The following is a 17,024-nucleotide window of genomic DNA, read 5'->3' as shown; positions in this document are numbered from 1 at the left end:
TATTATTATTATTATTATTATTATTTTCAAATCTCAATGGCATTTGATATAGAAGAAAAAACAAATTCGAAGAAAAATGGATAAAAAATGAGAGAAGAAACAAAGAAATACAGTAATATTAACCGAGGAAAATGACAAAATAGGAAGAAATTGAGGTAAAAAGGAAATAAAAAAGGTAAGAAATTAAGAAAGGATCAAATGAAGAAGAAAACCACCAATTAAAGATAATACTTAAAAAAATAAACGAAAAGGAAGAACCAAAACAACAACAACAGACGCTGGAAAAGCCGACGATCTTGGCGCCTTCAACCAGACCGTATATGAGTGAAGTGTATGTTTGACTGTCAGGGAGTGTCTGTGTCCTAGTAAGCGGTGACAGTTCGGTGTATCCTCCTCTTTCTCCTCGTCGTCGTCACAGGGTGTTGTATATCTTGATGGTCAGTCACCCACCAGCGCCTCCTAACTAGATAATATAACCTAACAAATATCTCCATCATGCAAGTGTTTTATTTATTTTATTTATTCTATTATTTACTCTTATTACTATTTCTTCCATTTCCTTTTTGTTACTTTTTTATGTCATTTTCCTGTTTGTTTTAAGTATTTACTTTTATTTCTATGTCAGTCATTACTTCTTTGGAGTTTCTTTTTTTTTCTTTATTCGTCTGATTGCTCTCTCTCTCTCTCTCTCTCTTTTTCTCTCTCTCTCTCTCTCTCTGACTGTCTGACTGCTGTCTATCCTCTCTCTCTCTCTCTCTCTCTCTGCTGTCTGTCTCTCTCTCTCTCTCTCTCTCTCTCTCTCTCTCTCTCTCTCTCTCTCTCTCTCTCTACTGTCCTGTTTCTCTATCCTCTCTCTCTCTCTCTCTCTCTCTCTCTCTCTCTCTCTCTCTCTCTCTCTCTCTCTCTCTTTCTCTCTCTGTGCGTCTGTCAGTGTCTGTCTATCTCTCGCATATACACCCTAGACAGGAAAAGCTTAACGTCATTGCAACACACATCATCATTATCATCCGTTATTTTTTGTTCATGTTTCCTCACCTCCGTTACGTCTGTTCTCCACTTCCTCTATCCCTTTGTTCACCATTTGTCTGCTTCCTCTCTCAAGCTTCCCACAGTCGAGCAAAAGTTAGGTAATTTCTCAAAACTATCAACATTATTTACCCTATTCTTGTATTTATTTTCCTGTAACATTTATCGTTTCTCCCTATATTTTATTTACTTATCGTCGTCTTGTCTCTCATTAAAGCCCTAGATCGAAGAAACGTCAATAGCGTAAATTAAGCATAACACAAGATTTGCCCACCTAATTGATATTTTCACCTGCTGATTAATTACCTTACACTACCTGGGTTGGTGGGATTGGGTTAGGTTAGGTTAAGTTGGGTTAAATCTGAATTATACTCAGTTTATAAATTGTAACATCGACATATATCTACGACATTATAAATAAATGTATAATTTGGCTTCTCTTTTTCCCCGTTACAACTGTAAGAACAGACTGCTGATTAAGAGCCTGAACCAACCACGAGGATAAGATTATAATTAGGTAGACATAGTTCCTTAGTATGAAATAAACATCAAGTCATCCTAAGAGAACATTGGAACATTTGGTGATACTTTAACATGTAAACAATGTCTCAGGTCATCCTCTGTAAACTTATAGAACGTCTACTGAGATACAGACCAATATTTATGACCTTCCGTCATCCGTTCCACAAACACTCGCCGGAAAGCCTGGACCATATGTGTGTGTGTGTGTGTGTGTGTGTGTGCAGGATGGAACTGGGCCAAGACCGACTGGGAACGCTCTGGGAATGGCCAAGGAAATATGGAAGATAAAGATGCGGGCCATGAGGGCTCGCTACACTTGAGTGCTGTTGGCGCCTGGTGGTGATGTGACGTTGGTGTTGGTGATGGTTGGTAGTGTGGTTATAATGGTGGTGGTGATGGTGGTATTGGGGGTGGCGGTGATACTCCTGGTGGTGATGGTGTTTTGTTCTGGGGTGATGGTGTTGGTGGTAGTGATATTAGTGGTGGTGGTGGTGATGGTGTTTCGGTAGTGGTGGTGGAGGTAGTGCCTTTGACGTACTGTAGATCTTGGTTCAAATATCCTCTCATTGTTTGTCTGTCTGTTTGGTTATCTCAATATCTTTCTGTCTGTTTTCATCTTTTCTATCATCTCTTATCATATTCCAATATAGTCAGTTCATTTTCGAATTATACCATAAATTACTAAGACTGTCTTTTATTCATTTTTCATTCAACAATTTCCATTTATACCGAGAACAAAAATCGCAACGTAATACAAAATAATAATTTAACGATATTTACAGACATGAACGATAAAATATACCGAAAACCAACACTACAAATTTTAATATTTAGCAGATTATTAAGTACAGGATTGAAATAAATTAGATAAATATAATGGAAACGTATCAATTCATTAACAGAAGTGTATAACAATAATGAAAATCAGTAAGATCTAAACTATAAGAATATAAATAATCTTAATACCTCCGTTAAGGTTAATTAACCGACAGGTATAATAACTCAGCAGCAACAAGTTGATAATTTCCCACCACCAACAGGATGATTCAGCCGCACTTAACACCGTCTCCTCCAATACGACTTTATGATGATACGAGTGATAATATGAGTAATATTTGACAGTTATTCGTTAGTAGCACACACACACACACACACACACACACAACACACACACAGACACACACACACACACACACACACACACACACACACACACACACACACACACACACACACACACACACACACAATTTTAAAAATAGATTTACAGACACTGAGAAAAGGGACTATATCTGGCTGGATCCTTCCTGGTGTACACATAAAACTTGTGTGCAAAGTCCAGATGTAGGTCTCAGGTGGTCTCCAGGTGTAGTCTCCAGGTAGGCCTGTGTGTCTCCAGGTGTAGGTCTCCAGGTGTAGGTCCCCAGGTGTAGGTCTCCAGGTGTAGGCTTCCAGGTGTAGGTCTCCAGGTGTAGGTCTCTAGGTGTAGGTCTCAGGTGTGTCTCCAGGCGGTCTCTAGGTAGGCTCAGGTGTTGGTCTCTGAGGTGTAGGTCTCCAGGTGTAGTCTCCAGGTGGTCTCCGTGTAGGTCTCCAGGCGTAGGTCTCCAGGCGTAGGTTTCCAGGTGTAGGTTTCAGGTGTAGGTGTCCAGGTGTAGGCTCTCCAGGTGTAGGACTCCAGGTGTAGGTCTGTCTCAGGTGTAGGTCTCCAGGTGTAGGTCCCCAGGTGTAGGTCTCCAGGTGGTCTCCAGGTGTAGACCCAGGTGTAGGTCTCCAGGTGTAGGGTCTCCAGGTGTAGGTTCCAGGTGTAGGTCTGGTGTATGACTCCAGGTGTAGGTCCCAGGTGTAGGTCTCCAGGTGTAGGTCTCTAGGTGTTGGTCTCCAGGAACAGGTCAGTTTGATTAAGGGTGTATTAGAAGGTGTAGTACGTAGGTGAAACAAGTTTGGGTCTCGTATGGATGTTGTGTGGGTGTTGTGTGGGTGTTGTGTGGGTGTTGTGTGGAATGTGGTGTGGTGTAATGTAGAGTGCTGTGTGGGTGTTGTGTGAGTGTTGTTTGGGTGTTGTGTGGGTGTTGTGTGGGTGTAGGGTGCTGTGGGTATAGTGTGGTGTTGTATTGAATGCTGTGTGGGTGTTGTGTGGAATGTGGTGCGCTGTGTGTGTATGTAGAGGCTGTGGGTGTTGTGTGAGTGTTGTGTGGGTGTTGTGGTGTCGTGAGTGCTGTGTGGGTGTTGTGTGAGTGTGTGTGGGTGTGTGTGTGTTGTGTGTGGATGTGGTGTGGGTGTCGTGTGAGTCTGTGTGGGTGTTGTGTGAGTGTTGTGTGGGTGTTGTGTGGGGTGTTGTGTGGAATGTGGCGTGGGTGTAATGCGGGTGTTGTGAGGGTGCTGTGTGGGTATGTGGTGTTGTGTGGAATGTGGTGTGGGTGTCGTGTGAGTGCTGTGAGGGGTGTAATGAGTGCTGTGTGGGTGTTGTGAGTGTTGTGTGGGTGTTGTGTGGGTGTTGTGTTGAATGCTGTGGGTGTTGTGAGTGTTGTGTTGAATGCTGTGTGGGTGTTGTGTGGAGTGCTTGAGTGTCCTGTGGGAGCCGCGTGTCTCCCGGCGTGTCTACTTCCCCGGCGTGTCTATCTCCGGCGTGTGTCTATCTCCCCTGGCGTGTGTCTATTCCCTCCTGGCGTGTGTCCTCCCTCCTGGCGTGTGTCTATCTCCCTCCTGGCGTGTGTCTATCTCCCCGGCGTGTGTCTATCTCCTCCTGTGTCTATCTCCCCGGTGTGTCTATCTCCTCCTGGCGTGTGTCTATCTCCCCGGCGTGTGTCTATCTCCTCCCGCGTGTGTGTCTATCTCCCCTGGCGTGTGTCTATTCCCCCTGGCGTGTGTCTATCTCCCCGGCGTGTGTCTCCCCGGCGTGTGTCTATCTCCCCGGCGTGTGTCTATCTCCTCTGGCGTGTGTCTACTCCCCGGCGTGTCTATCTCCCTGGCGTGTCTATTCCCTCCCGTGCTCATTCCTCGGCGTGTCTATCTCCCCGGCGTCTATCTCCCTCCTGGCGTGTGTCTATCTCCCCGGCGTGTGTCTATCTCCCGGCGTGTGTCTATCTCCCCGGCGTCTCCCCGCGTGTGTCTATCTCCCCGGCGTGCTATCTCCCCGGCGTGTGTCTATCTCCGCGTGTGCTTCCGCTATCTCCTCCCGGCGTCTATCTCCCTCCTGGCGTGCCCCGGCGTGTGTCTATTCCCCCTGGTGTGTCATTCCTCCCGGCGTGTGTCTATCTCCCGGCGTGTGTGTCTATCCCTCCCCGGCGTGTGTCTATCTCCCCCGGCCCCTCGCGTGTGTCTATTCCCCGGCGTGTCTATCTCCCTCCTGGTGTGTCTATCTCCCTGCGCGTGGTCTATCTCCCTGGCGTGTGTCTATCTCCCCCCTCCGGCGTGTGTCTATCTCCCCTCTCTCGGCGTGTGTCTATCTCCTCCTGGCGTGTTCATTCCCCGGCGTGTGTCTATCTCCCCCTGGCGTGTGTCTATCTCCCGGCGTGTGTCTATCTCCCCGGCGTGTGTCTATCTCCCCCGGCGTGTGTCTATCTCCTCCTGGCGTGTGTCTATCTCCCCTGGCGTGTCTATCTCCTGCGTGTGTGCTATCTCCCCGGCGTGTGTCATCTCCCGGCGTGTGTCTATCCTCCTGGCGCTCTCCCCCTGGCGTGTGTCATCTCCCCTTGTGTCTATCTCCCCGGCGTGTGTCTATCTCCCCTGGCGTGTTCATCTCCCCCGGCGTGTGTCTTCCTCCCCTGGCGTGTGTCTATCTCCCCGGCGTGTGCTCTGTCGTCCGCGTGTGTCATCTCCTCCTGGCGTGTGTCATTCCCCATGTGCTCTTCTCCTGGCGTGTGTCTATCTCCCCTGGCGTGTTCTATTCCTGGCGTGTGCCTATCCTCCCCTGGCGTGTCTATCTCCTGGCGTGTGTCTATCTCCGGCGTGCTCATCTCCTCTCTGGCGTGTGTCTATCTCCCCTGGCGTGTGTCATCTCCCTCCTGGCGTGTGTCCTCCTGCGTGTGTCTATCTCCCCGGCGTGTGTCTATCTCCCCGGCGTGTGTCTATCTCCCGTGTCTATATCTCCGGCGTGTCCACTTCCCGGCGTGTGTCTATCTCCTCTGGCGTGTGTCTTATCTCCCGGCGTGTCTATCTCCCCTGGCGTGTGTCTATCTCCCCGGCGTGTGCTCATTCCCTGCCTGGCCTCCTCCGGTGTGTCTATCTCTCCTGGCGTGTGTCTATCTCCCCCTGGCGTGTCTATCTCCCCGGCGTGTGTCTCCATCTCCCTCCTGGCGTGTGTCTATCTCCCCGGCGTGTGCCTATCTCCCTGGCGTGTGCTATCTCCCCGCGCCTATCTCCCCGGCGTGTCTACCTTCCCGGCGTGTGTCTATCTCCCCGGCGTGTGTCTATTCCCCTGGCGTGTGTCTATCTCTCGGCGTGGTCTACTCCCCTGGCGTGTGTCTATCTCCCCGGCGTGTGTCTATCCTCCCTGCGCGTGTGTCTATCTCCTCTGGCGTGTGCTCTCTCTCCCCTGGCGTGTCTATCTCCCCCTGGCGTGTGTCTATTCCCTGGCGTGTCTATCTCCCCCGGCGTGGGCTCTCTTCCTGGCGTGTTCTATCTCCCCGGCGTGTGTCTATCTCCCGGCGTGTCTACATCTCCGGCGTGTGTCTATCTCCCCCCGTGTGCGCCCATCTCCCTCCTGGCGTGTGTCTATCTCCCTGGCGTGTGTCTATCTCCCCTGGCGTGTGTCTATCTCCCGGCGTGTGTCTATCTCCCCCTGGCGTGTGTCTCATCTCCCCTGGCGTGTCTATCTCCCCTGGCGTGCTCCCCGGCGTGTGTCTCTCCCCCGGCGTGTCTATCTCCCGGCGTGTGTCATTCCCCTGGCGTGTGTCTATCTCCCGGCGTGTGTCTATCTCCCCGGCGTGTGTCTATCTTCGGCGTGTGTCTACCCCCGGCGTGTCTGTCTCCCTCCCTGGCGTGTGTCTATCTCCCCTGGCGTGTGTCTATCTCCCCCGGCGTGTGTCTATCTCCCGGCGTTCATCTCCCCGGCGTGTGTCTATCTCCGGCGTGTGTCTATCTCCTCTGGCGTGTGTCTATCTCCCTCCTGGCGGCCTATCTCCCCCGGCGTGTGTCTATCTCCCCGGCGTGTGTCTATTCCCTGCTCATTCCCTGGCGTGTGTCTATCTCCCCCGGCGTGTGTCCTCCACTCCGGCGTGTCTATCTCCCCGGCGTATCTCCGTGTCTCATTCCCTCTGGCATCTCCCCGCGTGTCTGTCTCCCGGCGTGTATCTCCCCGGCGTGTGTCATCTCCCTCTCTGGCGTGTGTCTATCTCCTCCTGGCGTGTGTCTATCTCCCTCCTGGCGTGTGCTCATCTCCCGGCGTGTCTATCTCCTCCTGGCGTGTGTCTATCTCCCCGGCGTGTGTCTATCTCCCCGGTGTGTCTATCTCCTCTGGCGTGTGTCTCCCTCCTGGCGTGTGTCTATCTCCTCTGGCGTGCTCCACCGCGTGTGTCTTCCTCCCGGCGTGGCGTCACTTCCCGGCGTGTGTCATTCCCCGGCGTGTGTCTATCTCCTCCTGGCGTGTGTCATCTCCCCCTGGCGTGTGTCTATCTCCCCCGGCGTGTGTCTATCTCCTCCTGGCGTGTGTCTATCTCTCCTGGCGTGTGCTCCGGTGCTATCTCCCTCTGGGGTGTGTCTATCTCCCCGGCGTGTGTCTATCTCCCCTGCGTGTCTATCTCCCCTGGCGTGTGTCTCCCCGGCGTGTGTCTCATCTCCCTCCTGGCGTGTGTCTATCTCCTCCGGCGTGTGTCTATCTCCCGGCGTGTTCATCTCCCTCCCCGGCGTGTCTATCTCCCCTGGCGTGCTCTATCTCCCTCCGGCGTGTGTCTATCTCCTCCTGGCGTGTGTCTATCTCCCCCGGCGTGTGTCTATTCCCGGCGTGTCTATCTCCCTGGCGTGTGTCATCTCCTGGCGTGTCTATCTCCTCCGGCGTGTGTCTATTCCCCTCCGGCGTGTGCTCTTCTCCCCGGCGTCTATCTCCCTCCTGGTGTGTCTATCTCCCCGGCGTGTGTCTATCTCCTGGCGTGTGTCTATCTCCCCGGCGTGTGCTCCCGGCGTGTGTGTCTATCTCCCCGGCGTGTGTCTATCTCCCCGGCGTGTGTCTATCTCCCCGGCGTGTGTGTCTATCTCCCCGCGTGTGTCTATCTCCTCCTGCGTGTGTCTATCTCCCCCGGCGTGTGTCTATCTCCCTGTGGGCGTGTCTATCTCCCCGGCGTGTGTCCATTCTCCCCCTGGCGTGTGTCTATCTCCCCCGGCGTGTCCATTCCGGCGTGTGTGTCTATCTCCCGGCGTGTGGTTCATCTCCCCGGCGTGTGTCTATCTCCCGGCGTGTGTCTATCTCCCCGGCGTGTGTCTATCCTCCTCCTGGCGTGTGTCTATCTCCCGGCGTGTGTCTATCTCCCCTGTGCCTGCCTCGTGTGCTCATTCCCCTGGCGTGTGTCTATCTCCCGTGTCTCTCCCTCCTGGCGTGTGTCTATCTCCCGGCGTGTGTCTATCTCCTGCGTGCTGTCCTCCCCGGCGTGTGTCTCTCTCCTCCTGGCGTGTGTTCTCCCTCCGGCGTGTATTCCCCTGGCGTGTGCCCTCCTGGTGTGTCTATCTCCCTCCTGGCGTGTGTCTATCTCCGGCGTGTGTCTATCTCCCCTCCGGCGTGTGTCTATCTCCCGGCGTGTCTATCTCCCCGGCGTGTGTCTATCCTCCCCGGCGTGTGTCTATCTCTCCCCCGGCGTGTCTATCTCCCCCGGCGTGTCTTCTCCCGCGTGTCTATCTCCCGGCGTGTGCTCCCCCGGCGTGTGTCTATCTCCCCGGCGTGTGTTCTCATCTCCCTCCTGGCGTGTGTCTATCTCCCGTGTCTCTCCCTCCCGGCGTGTGTCTATCTCCCCTGGCGTGTGTCTATCTCCGGCGTGTCTATCTCCCCGGCGTGTGTCTATCTCCCCGGCGTGTGTCATCTCCCCCCGGCGTGTGTCTATCTCCGGCGTGTGTCTATCTCCCCGGCGTGTGCCCCCGGCGTGTGTCCATCTCCCGGCGTGTGTCTATCTCCTCCTGGCGTGTGTCTCTCCCTCCTGGCGTGTGTCTCCATCTCCCCGGCGTGTGTCCACTTCCCCGGCGTGTGTCTATCTCCCGGCGTGTGTCTATCTCCTCCCTGGCGTGTCTATCTCCCCCTGGCGTGTGTCTATCTCCCCCGGCGTGTGTCTATCTCCCCCGGCGTGTGTGTCTTCTCCCTCCTGGCGTGTGTCTATCTCCCGGCGTGCTCCACCCCCGGCGTGTGTCTATCTCCTCCGGCGTGTGTCTATCTCCCCGGCGTGTGTCTATCTCCCCCGGCGTGTTCATCTCCCGGCGTGTGTCTATCTCCCCGGCGTGTGTCTATCTCCCTCCCGGTGTCGTTATCTCCTCCTGGCGTGTGTCTATCTCCCTCGGCGTGTGTCTATTCCCCGGCGTGTGTCTATCTCCCTCCTGGCGTGTGTCTATCTCCCCCGGCGTGTGTCATCTCCCCCGGCGTGTGCTCTGTCTCCCCTGGCGTGTGTCTATCTCCTCCTGGCGTGTGTCTATCTCCCTCCTGGCGTGGCCCCCCGGCGTGTGTCTATCTCCCTCCGTGTGTCTATCTCCCCGGCGTGTGTCATTCCTCCCGGCGTGTCTCCCGGTGTCTATCTCCTCCTGGCGTGTCTATCTCCCGGCGTGTGTCTATCTCCCCCGCGTGTGTGCTATCTCCCCGGCGTGTGTCTATCTCCCCGCGTGTGTCTCTCCCCCCGGCGTGTGTCTATCTCCCCCGCGTGCTCATCTCCCCCCGGCGTGTTCCCCCGGCGTGTCTATCTCCCGGCGTGTGTCTATCTCCCGGCGTGTGTCTATCTCCCGGCGTGTGTCTCTCTCCCGGCGTGTGTCTATCTCCCCGGCGGTCTATCTCCGGCGTGTGTCTATCTCCCCGGCGTGTGTCATCTCCATCTCCCCGGCGTGTGTCTATCTCCCCGGCGTGTGTCTATCTCCCGTGTCATCTCCCCGGCGTGTGTCTATCTCCTCCTGGCGTCTATCTCCCCGGCGTGTCTATCTCCTCTGGCGTGTGTCTATCTCCCTCCTGGCGTGCTATCTCCCTCCTGGCGTGTGCTCATCTCCCCGGCGTGTGTCTATCTCCCGGTGTGTGTGTCTATCTCCCCGGCGTGTGCTATCTCCCCTGGCGTGTGTCTATCTCCCTGGCGTGTGCTCATCTCCCTCTGGCGTGTGTCTATCTCCCCGGCGTGTGTCTATCTCCCCGGCGTGTGTCTATCTCCCCGGCGTGTGTCTATCTCCCCGGCGTGTGTCTATCTCCCCGGCGTGTGTCTATCTCCCCGGCGTGTCTCCCTCCAGGTCCTTCTCCCCGGCGTGTTCCCCCGGCGTGTTCTATCTCCCCGGCGTGTGTCTATTCCTGGCGTGTCTGTCTCCCTCCACCTCCCGGCGTGTCTATCTCCCGCGTGTGTCTATCTCCTCCTGGCGTGTGTCTATCTCCCTTCCCTCCTAGCGCTTCTTTTCCCTGGCGCCTATCTCCCGGCGTGTGTCTATCTCCCCCGGCGTGTGTCTATTCCTGGCGTGTGTCTATCTCCCTCCTGTGCTCATCTCCCCGGCGTGTGTCTATCTCCCTGGCGTGTTCATCTCCTGTGTCTATTCCCTCCGGCGTGTGTCTCTCCCTCCTGGCGTGTGTCTATCTCCCCGGCGTGTGTCATCTCTCCGCGTGTGTCTATCTCCCCGGCGTGTGTCTATCTCCCCCGGCGTGTGTCTCATCTCCCCGGCGTGTGTCTATCTCCCGGCGTGTCTCTCTCTCCCTCCGGCGTGTGCTCTCTCTCCCTCCCAGCTGTCTCTTTCTCCCGCCGTGTCTCTCCCTCCTGGCGTGTGCTTCTCCTTCCTGGCGTGCTTCTCTCCCTCCGGCGTGTTCTCTCCCTCCTGGCGTGCTCCTCTCCTCCTGGCGTGCTCCTCTCTCTCCCCAGCGTCTCTCTCCCTCCTGGCGTGGCTCTCTCTCTCTCCTCCCTCCTGGCGTTCCTCTCTCTCTCCCTCCTAGCTGCCCTCTCCCTCCTGGCGTGCTCTCCCTCCTGGCGTGTTCTCTCTCTCCCTCCTAGCTCTCTTCTCTCCCTCCTGGCGTGTGGCTCTCTCTCTCCTCCTGGCGTGTCTCTCCCTCCTCTGCTCCTCTCTCTCTCTCTTCTCTCCCTCCTAGCGTCTCTTTTCCCGTTACGTGCTCTCTCCCTTCAGGCGTGTGTTCTCTCCTCCGGCGTGTTCTTCTCCTCCAGGCGTGTGTCTCTCTCCCTCCGGCGTGTCTCTCTCTCCCTCCCTCCTACATCGTGTCCTCCTCCTCAGTCGTTGAGTTTACTGATCTGGCACCTGTGGACTGAGCTTTTCCTACGTCAGGTTGTTTGTATTATTACAGTGCCATGTTTGTCTTATTACAGTGCCATGTTGTTTGTCTTATTACAGTGCCATGTTGTTTGTCTGATTACAGTGCCATGTTGTTTGTCTGATTACAGTGCCATGTTGTTTGTTTGATTACAGTGCCATGCTGTTTGTCCTATTACAGTGCCATGTTGCTTGTCTTATTAGAGTGCCATGTTGCCTGTGTCGTACCTAATGCGTGTACAGTGAGTGGTGTGTGTACAGTGGGTGGTATGTGTATAATGTTTGATGCGTGTATAGTGTGTTGTGTGTATAGTGTGTGTGGTGTGAATCATGTGTGGTGTGTACAGAGTGATATGTATTGTGTGTACAGTGCCTAGTGTGTGATGTGTGTATTATGTGTGTAGTGTTTTTAAAGCGTGGTATATATATATATAGTGTGTGATGTGTACCGTGTATGGTGTATATAGTGTGTAGTGTGCCTAGTGTTTGGTGTGTGTGTGTATAGTGTGACTAGCCTGTGATGTGTATAGTGTGTGGTGCCTGTATAGTGTCGCCGGCAAAGTGCAATGTGTGGAGTGTCAGGTGTGTGGTGTTCTATATAAAGAAAAATATGTCGGGTGTCACTTTGTGTCAAGTGTAGCGTGGGTGAGTGTCGAGTGTTGCGGTGTGTCAAGTGCAGCGAGTGTTGGAGTGTCGGGGTTCGCGGTGTGTCAAGTGTAGCGAGTGTAGGAGTGTCGGGTGTGGAGACGCGGGAACAATGAAGGTCGAACACACACACACACACACACACACACACACACACACACACACACACACACACTGGTCCGGGATAAAGCATCTGGACCATAATAACAAAAAATGTAATTTCGCATATATGCACAGAGGCGGGTTGGATTATGCTAATTTCTGTGTCATTGCAGCAGTGTGTGTGTGTGTGTGTGTGTGTGTGTGTGTGTGTGTGTGTGTGTCGCACCACTACCTCCATCGCCATCACCACCATCTCTACCACGAGATTCAATTACTTTTATACTATAATCACTACCGCCAACACTTCCATCATTATCACCACCGTCACCACCATCACCGTCACCACCATCACCACACACACACCTGGCTCGTGAGTCAGCTGTCACACCTCACCTGTTCTTATTATAACACAGGTTTGTCACTACCCTCACCTGAACACATACAGCAACAGGTACACGCGGCCTCATTAGTAGACACGCCAAACAACGGCTCACTTTACCGGGCTAAATAAATATCAGGACCCGAGATTAGAACCGAAGCTGAATTTCCTAACTGATTTCTAGGCTTAGGTTAAGTTGGATTTATTAAGGTTGAATTAGGTTATGTTTGACTATATTAGGATGGGTCTGGCCAGTTTAGGTTTAGTTAAGTATATCCTCTTAGGTATACCTTGTTAGGTATACCCTGATATGTATATCCTGATAGGTATATCCTGGCAGGTATATCTCGATAGGCATATCCTGTTAGATATATCCTAATAAGTATATCATAATAAGTATATCCTAGTACAGTATTTATATCCTGATAGGTATATTCTGATAGGTATATCCTGTTAGGTATATCCTGTTAGGTATATCCTGGTAGGTATATCCTGGTAGGTTATCCCCGTGATAGCCATGAGCCCTGGGTGGTGATCCTTGACGTGACTTACAATAAAGTCGGTTCAAACGAACCACTGTGTTGGAGTGGTCGAGCCCCTTCATAAATTCTCCGACTCGTACGCGGCCAAGAGGGGGAGTGGGAAAGGCAAGGGGGAAGGGAGGAAGGGAAGAAGGGGGTTGTGGGATGGGCAGGGAGGAAGGGAAGAAAAGTAGGTGTATGGGAAGGGCAGGTAGGAAAGGGGAGAAGGGTGGGGGAAAAGTATAGGAAGAGCGGGGAGGAAAGGGAGCGGTTATATTTGTAGGGCAGGGAGGAAGGGGTATAGAAAGGGCAGGAAGGAGCGAGTGTGGGAAAGACAGGGAGGGAGGAAGAAGAGGGAGGGGTGGAAGGGAATAGGGTGAAGAGAGAGGGGGGAAGAAAGGTAGATGGGAGACGGAGGGGAATGAGGTGTTGAAGGGGAAGAGGTGAAGTTGGCGGGAATGGAGGACGGCAGGGTGGGGGGGGTGAAGGGGGATTTAGATGGCCATCTCAACAGTGTAATGTAGTTGGGTATTTCTAGACGACAACAATCAGTATGGCGATGTGAAAAAAAAAACATCCACAACAGTAAATATACATTGTACTTCATGTTTACTTACAAATTATCACGTTTAAGAAATTACTCACACATCTGTTAAAATTCAATATTCTTATTTTTCATACACGTCAACGTAGAGCATAATGTCCATTTTTTTATCACATACTTGTCGACATAAGTGAGGTATGTTAACACGTTCACACCGCGTGGTGAAGCTGCACCAGTGTTATAAACAACTGCTGTAGGCCGAGCAACAACAGGAACCAATTACTCTTTTTCAAGCGACACAAACCTGGTCTGAGTGTGGGACTCATGTGTGGGCTTGACGGTCGCCATGGACACTGTATACTAAGCCTTCGGTACATATAGTGGCAGCGTAACAGACACTGCATACGACCGCTTTCAATTCCTCAACTGTTCATAGGTTATATAGTACCTACCAGGATATACCGACTAGGATATATCGTATACCATGATATTTACATTTAGGTGTCATGGGGCTGTTGCAAGATCGAACCAGAGATCCTGATGGCAGATAATTAGATCTGTATCCTCTCAGCCAGTACACCCCTAAATCTAACCTAACCTAACCTAACCAAAACTGCTCTACGACAGTTAAGTCAATTTTGTGTCAACCACTTTAAAAAAAATAAATACAGACAAACAGTACATAGCGGAATATGTTGTGATGCTACTCCACCACGGCCCGACGCCCGTCCCTCAGTTACCTCTTAAACCGATCATTCCAGGCTCAGGTCCGGGTAGTTGTGTTTTGACGGCACAACTCGTGGCAGTACCATGATGGGTTTAGAATGCCGGTAATTGAATATCATTTACGAGTGATGAAGAGGCCGTCTCACCCTGACTATAGCCAGTACAGTGGAAGTTACTGGGGCATACGGCAAAGTTATATCCAAATTTACTCTCTCTAGCTAACACTTTCCAATTTGTATTTTGAAAATTCATTCAGACATGTGCCGACGAAGGTTAAATTATATAATGAGAAACAACTGAAAAACTCCCACAAGCGAGAAAACAGTGTCAGTCAGTTCGTGAATAGCGATAAGCCAGAAAACACGCTGACTAAAGCATCAAGCAATGGTACAACCTACGGACACATCACGCCAAGGTTCACTTAGCCCGTGTTAATGACTTTACACAAACTCAAGCACTTATCAGTCTGGGACAATAATAACGACTCCCAGTACTGCCTCAGAGGTGCCTGTTAGGGAGATGTTGAGAAGACCGCCACAAGCAATCGACCACGCCTCAGAAGACAAGTCACCAAAAGTGGTCATAGAGTCAGACGTAGGGTGAGCAGGCGAATGGACTGATTACATTTTAATCACTTTTAATTAAATGACAGAGGCATATTCAATCTAATGGAGAAAAACGAGATATTTTTTAATTGAGTCCGACGAATACTGATCGAATGACTAATACCAAATACAGGTTACTCTCCAACACTCCTGTACTCCTCAAGTCACTCTCCAACACTCCTGTACTCCTCAAGTCACTCTCCAACACTCCTGTACTCCTCAAGTTACTCTCCAACACTCCTGTACTCCTCAAGTTACTCTCCAACACTCCTGTACTCCTCAAGTCACTCTCCAACACTCCTGTACTCCTCAAGTCACTCTCCAACACTCCTGTACTCCTCAAGTTACTCTCCAACACTCCTGTACTCCTCAAGTTACTCTCCAACACTCCTGTACTCCTCAAGTTACTCTCCAACACTCCTGTGCTCCTCAAGTCACTCTCCAACACTCCTGTACTCCTCAAGTCACTCGCCCCTCCTTCTTGGTGTTTATGTGCCCCTTTCCTTCGCCTCGGACAAAGATGCATAGGAAGGATGATAAGCGTTAGATAGTCAGGGAAACTACTCATTCTTCGTAACCTCGTGTTGCTTTACTAATGTGTGTTATTATCATACGTTATTAACTCACTCTCTCCGTCACTCATACTCGCTCTTTCTCTCTTTTAACCCTTTAACACTCACTCACTCACTCACTCACTCACTCATAAATCTATAACAGTAATATTTCCCTCCTTCACTTCCTCACACTTTGTTTCCTTCCATCGCAGTCGTCTCAGAGTCTTCGGCGGAAAACAGGCAGAAATTTATGTCTATATGGGTGATGGTGTAGTAGTCTCAGAGATCTTCTTCCTTCCTAGGGCTCGTGGGGGGTACATTCCTTCGTGACTATACAAGTGAAACAAGAACAGGAGTTTCCGCATTTGTATTTGTCTTTACATAAATATGAAATTTTGATGCTCTACAAAAAAACATGAAAGACAATCATGATGTTATGAATTTTATAATAACTGATACGATAAGTTATGTATATTGTAGGTATCTATATACTGATAGATTTTGTGATATTTATGACTAAAAAAAATTGCAAAACTGAAAGAAATGAGAACAACGAAAAATATATGAAGCAATTTGAACTTTTTTGAGTGTCGTTAAAGAAAGTTCTGGTGTCCTGTAGAGTCTACGTAATGTTAACGAAGGTCTTTTGGAAAGTATAAATATAAATTTCTATACAGACGAAACGAGTCAATGTTGTTGGGTACCGGGGACCCACCCTCTCCCAGGGACCCGCCCACTCCCAGGGACCCGCCCACTCCCGGGGACCAGCCTACTTCTAGGTATCCGCCCCCTCCCGGGGACCTGCTCACTTCCGAGGACCAGCCCACTCCCGGGGACCCGCCCACTCCCGGGGACCGGCCCACTCCTAAGTACCTGCCCACCCCAGGGACCCGCCCACTCCCTGCCCACAGGACCCGCCCACTCCCAGGACCCGCCTACTCCCAAGGACCCGCCTACTCCCAAGGACCCACCTACTCCCAGGGACCCGCTCACCTTGGGCCCTGCCTACTCCTAGGGACCTGCCCACTCCTAGGGGACCCGCCTACTCCCAGGACCCGCCACTCCTAGGGACCCGCCTACTCCCAGGACCTCCTAGGGACCCGCACTCCCAGGACTGGACCAGGGACCCGCTTATTCCCAGGGACCCGCCTACTCCAAAGGACCCACCTACTCCCAAGGACCCGCCTACCCAGGACCTGCTCACCCAGGGCCCTGCCTACTCCTAGGGACCTGCCCACTCCTAGGGACCTGCCTACTCCCAGGACCCGCCACTCCTAGGGACCCGCCTACCCCAGGACCTGCCTACTCCCAGGAACCTGCTTACTCCCAGGGACCCGCCTACTCCAAAGGACCCGCCTACTCCCAAGGACCCGCTTATCTCCAAGGACCCGCCTACTCCCAGGGACCAGGCCGCCCATAAACCCACCCACCACCCACGCCTGTAGACAAACTGAAAAATGATGACCAATAAACGTACACAGGCGGAAAAAAATAGTAAGAGGAAAACTCGCATGTTTATGGGAGGCGGAAGATTGGGAGGAGGAGGAGGGAGGAGGAGGAGGAGGAGGAGGAGGCACGCACAAGAAATTTGGGAAACAAATTGAAGGAAATATTATTTTTTCCGCCAGGGACTGTCTCTTATCCTCTCTGTCCTCCTCCTCCTCCTCCTCGAGGAAATATTATTTTTTCCGCCAGGGACTGTCTCTTATCCTCTCTGTCCTCCTCCTCCTCCTCCTCGACCATCTTCTCCTCGTCTTCGTCCTCCCGAATACTCAAAATATCTCCCACTAATACTGGATATATCCCTGCAAGGTAGATATAGTGGAGGGAGGGGGATTAAGATATACCCCCTCCGACATCTACATCCTCGAGACGCCAGCCAGCCAGCCAGCCAGCCAGCCAGCCAGCCAGCCAGCCAGGTACCAAAATGCAAATATCACAGGTAGGTGGCCTGACGTGCTATTCTGGGAGGGAAGAGAGTGAGGGCTG

General features: G+C 52.1%; 2 protein-coding genes across 2 annotated transcripts; one reads left to right on the top strand and one right to left on the bottom strand.

Annotated features, from left to right (window-relative positions):
• Nucleotides 1–3,063: 3,063 nt before the first annotated feature.
• LOC121880115 (extensin-like) lies at nt 3,064–13,498 on the bottom strand. Its single transcript, XM_042387172.1, has 2 exons — nt 13,455–13,498; nt 3,064–3,424 (listed from the first exon to the last, which is right to left on the bottom strand). The coding sequence occupies exons 1-2, from the start codon at nt 13,496–13,498 to the stop codon at nt 3,064–3,066; spliced, it is 405 nt and encodes a 134-aa protein (XP_042243106.1).
• Nucleotides 13,499–14,395: 897 nt separating this feature from the next.
• On the top strand, nt 14,396–16,455 carry LOC121880114 (cell surface glycoprotein 1-like). The gene is made up of 3 exons (XM_042387170.1): nt 14,396–14,475; nt 15,713–16,022; nt 16,177–16,455. The coding sequence occupies exons 1-3, from the start codon at nt 14,396–14,398 to the stop codon at nt 16,453–16,455; spliced, it is 669 nt and encodes a 222-aa protein (XP_042243104.1).
• Nucleotides 16,456–17,024: the final 569 nt, after the last annotated feature.

The sequence above is a fragment of the Homarus americanus genome, unplaced genomic scaffold, assembly GCF_018991925.1.
Source record: "Homarus americanus isolate GMGI-L3 unplaced genomic scaffold, GMGI_Hamer_2.0 scaffold30108, whole genome shotgun sequence".
Taxonomy (NCBI): domain Eukaryota; kingdom Metazoa; phylum Arthropoda; class Malacostraca; order Decapoda; family Nephropidae; genus Homarus; species Homarus americanus.
This window is presented reverse-complemented; position numbering and strand designations above follow the sequence as displayed.

Excerpts from the sequence above, each read along its gene's own strand:
- LOC121880114 (XM_042387170.1), top strand. The coding sequence starts at position 14,396 with ATGTTGAGAAGACCGCCACAAGCAATCGACCACGCCTCAGAAGACAAG. Across the intron at positions 14,476-15,712 it reads GTCATAGAGTCAGACGTAGG|ACGAAACGAGTCAATGTTGT; the intron begins GTGAGCAGGCGA and ends ATTTCTATACAG. Across the intron at positions 16,023-16,176 it reads CCACCTACTCCCAGGGACCC|GGACCCGCCTACTCCAAAGG; the intron begins GCTCACCTTGGG and ends GCTTATTCCCAG.
- LOC121880115 (XM_042387172.1), bottom strand. The coding sequence starts at position 13,498 with ATGGCGACCGTCAAGCCCACACATGAGTCCCACACTCAGACCAG. Across the intron at positions 3,425-13,454 it reads GAGTCCCACACTCAGACCAG|ACCAACACCTAGAGACCTAC; the intron begins GTTTGTGTCGCT and ends CTGTTCCTGGAG.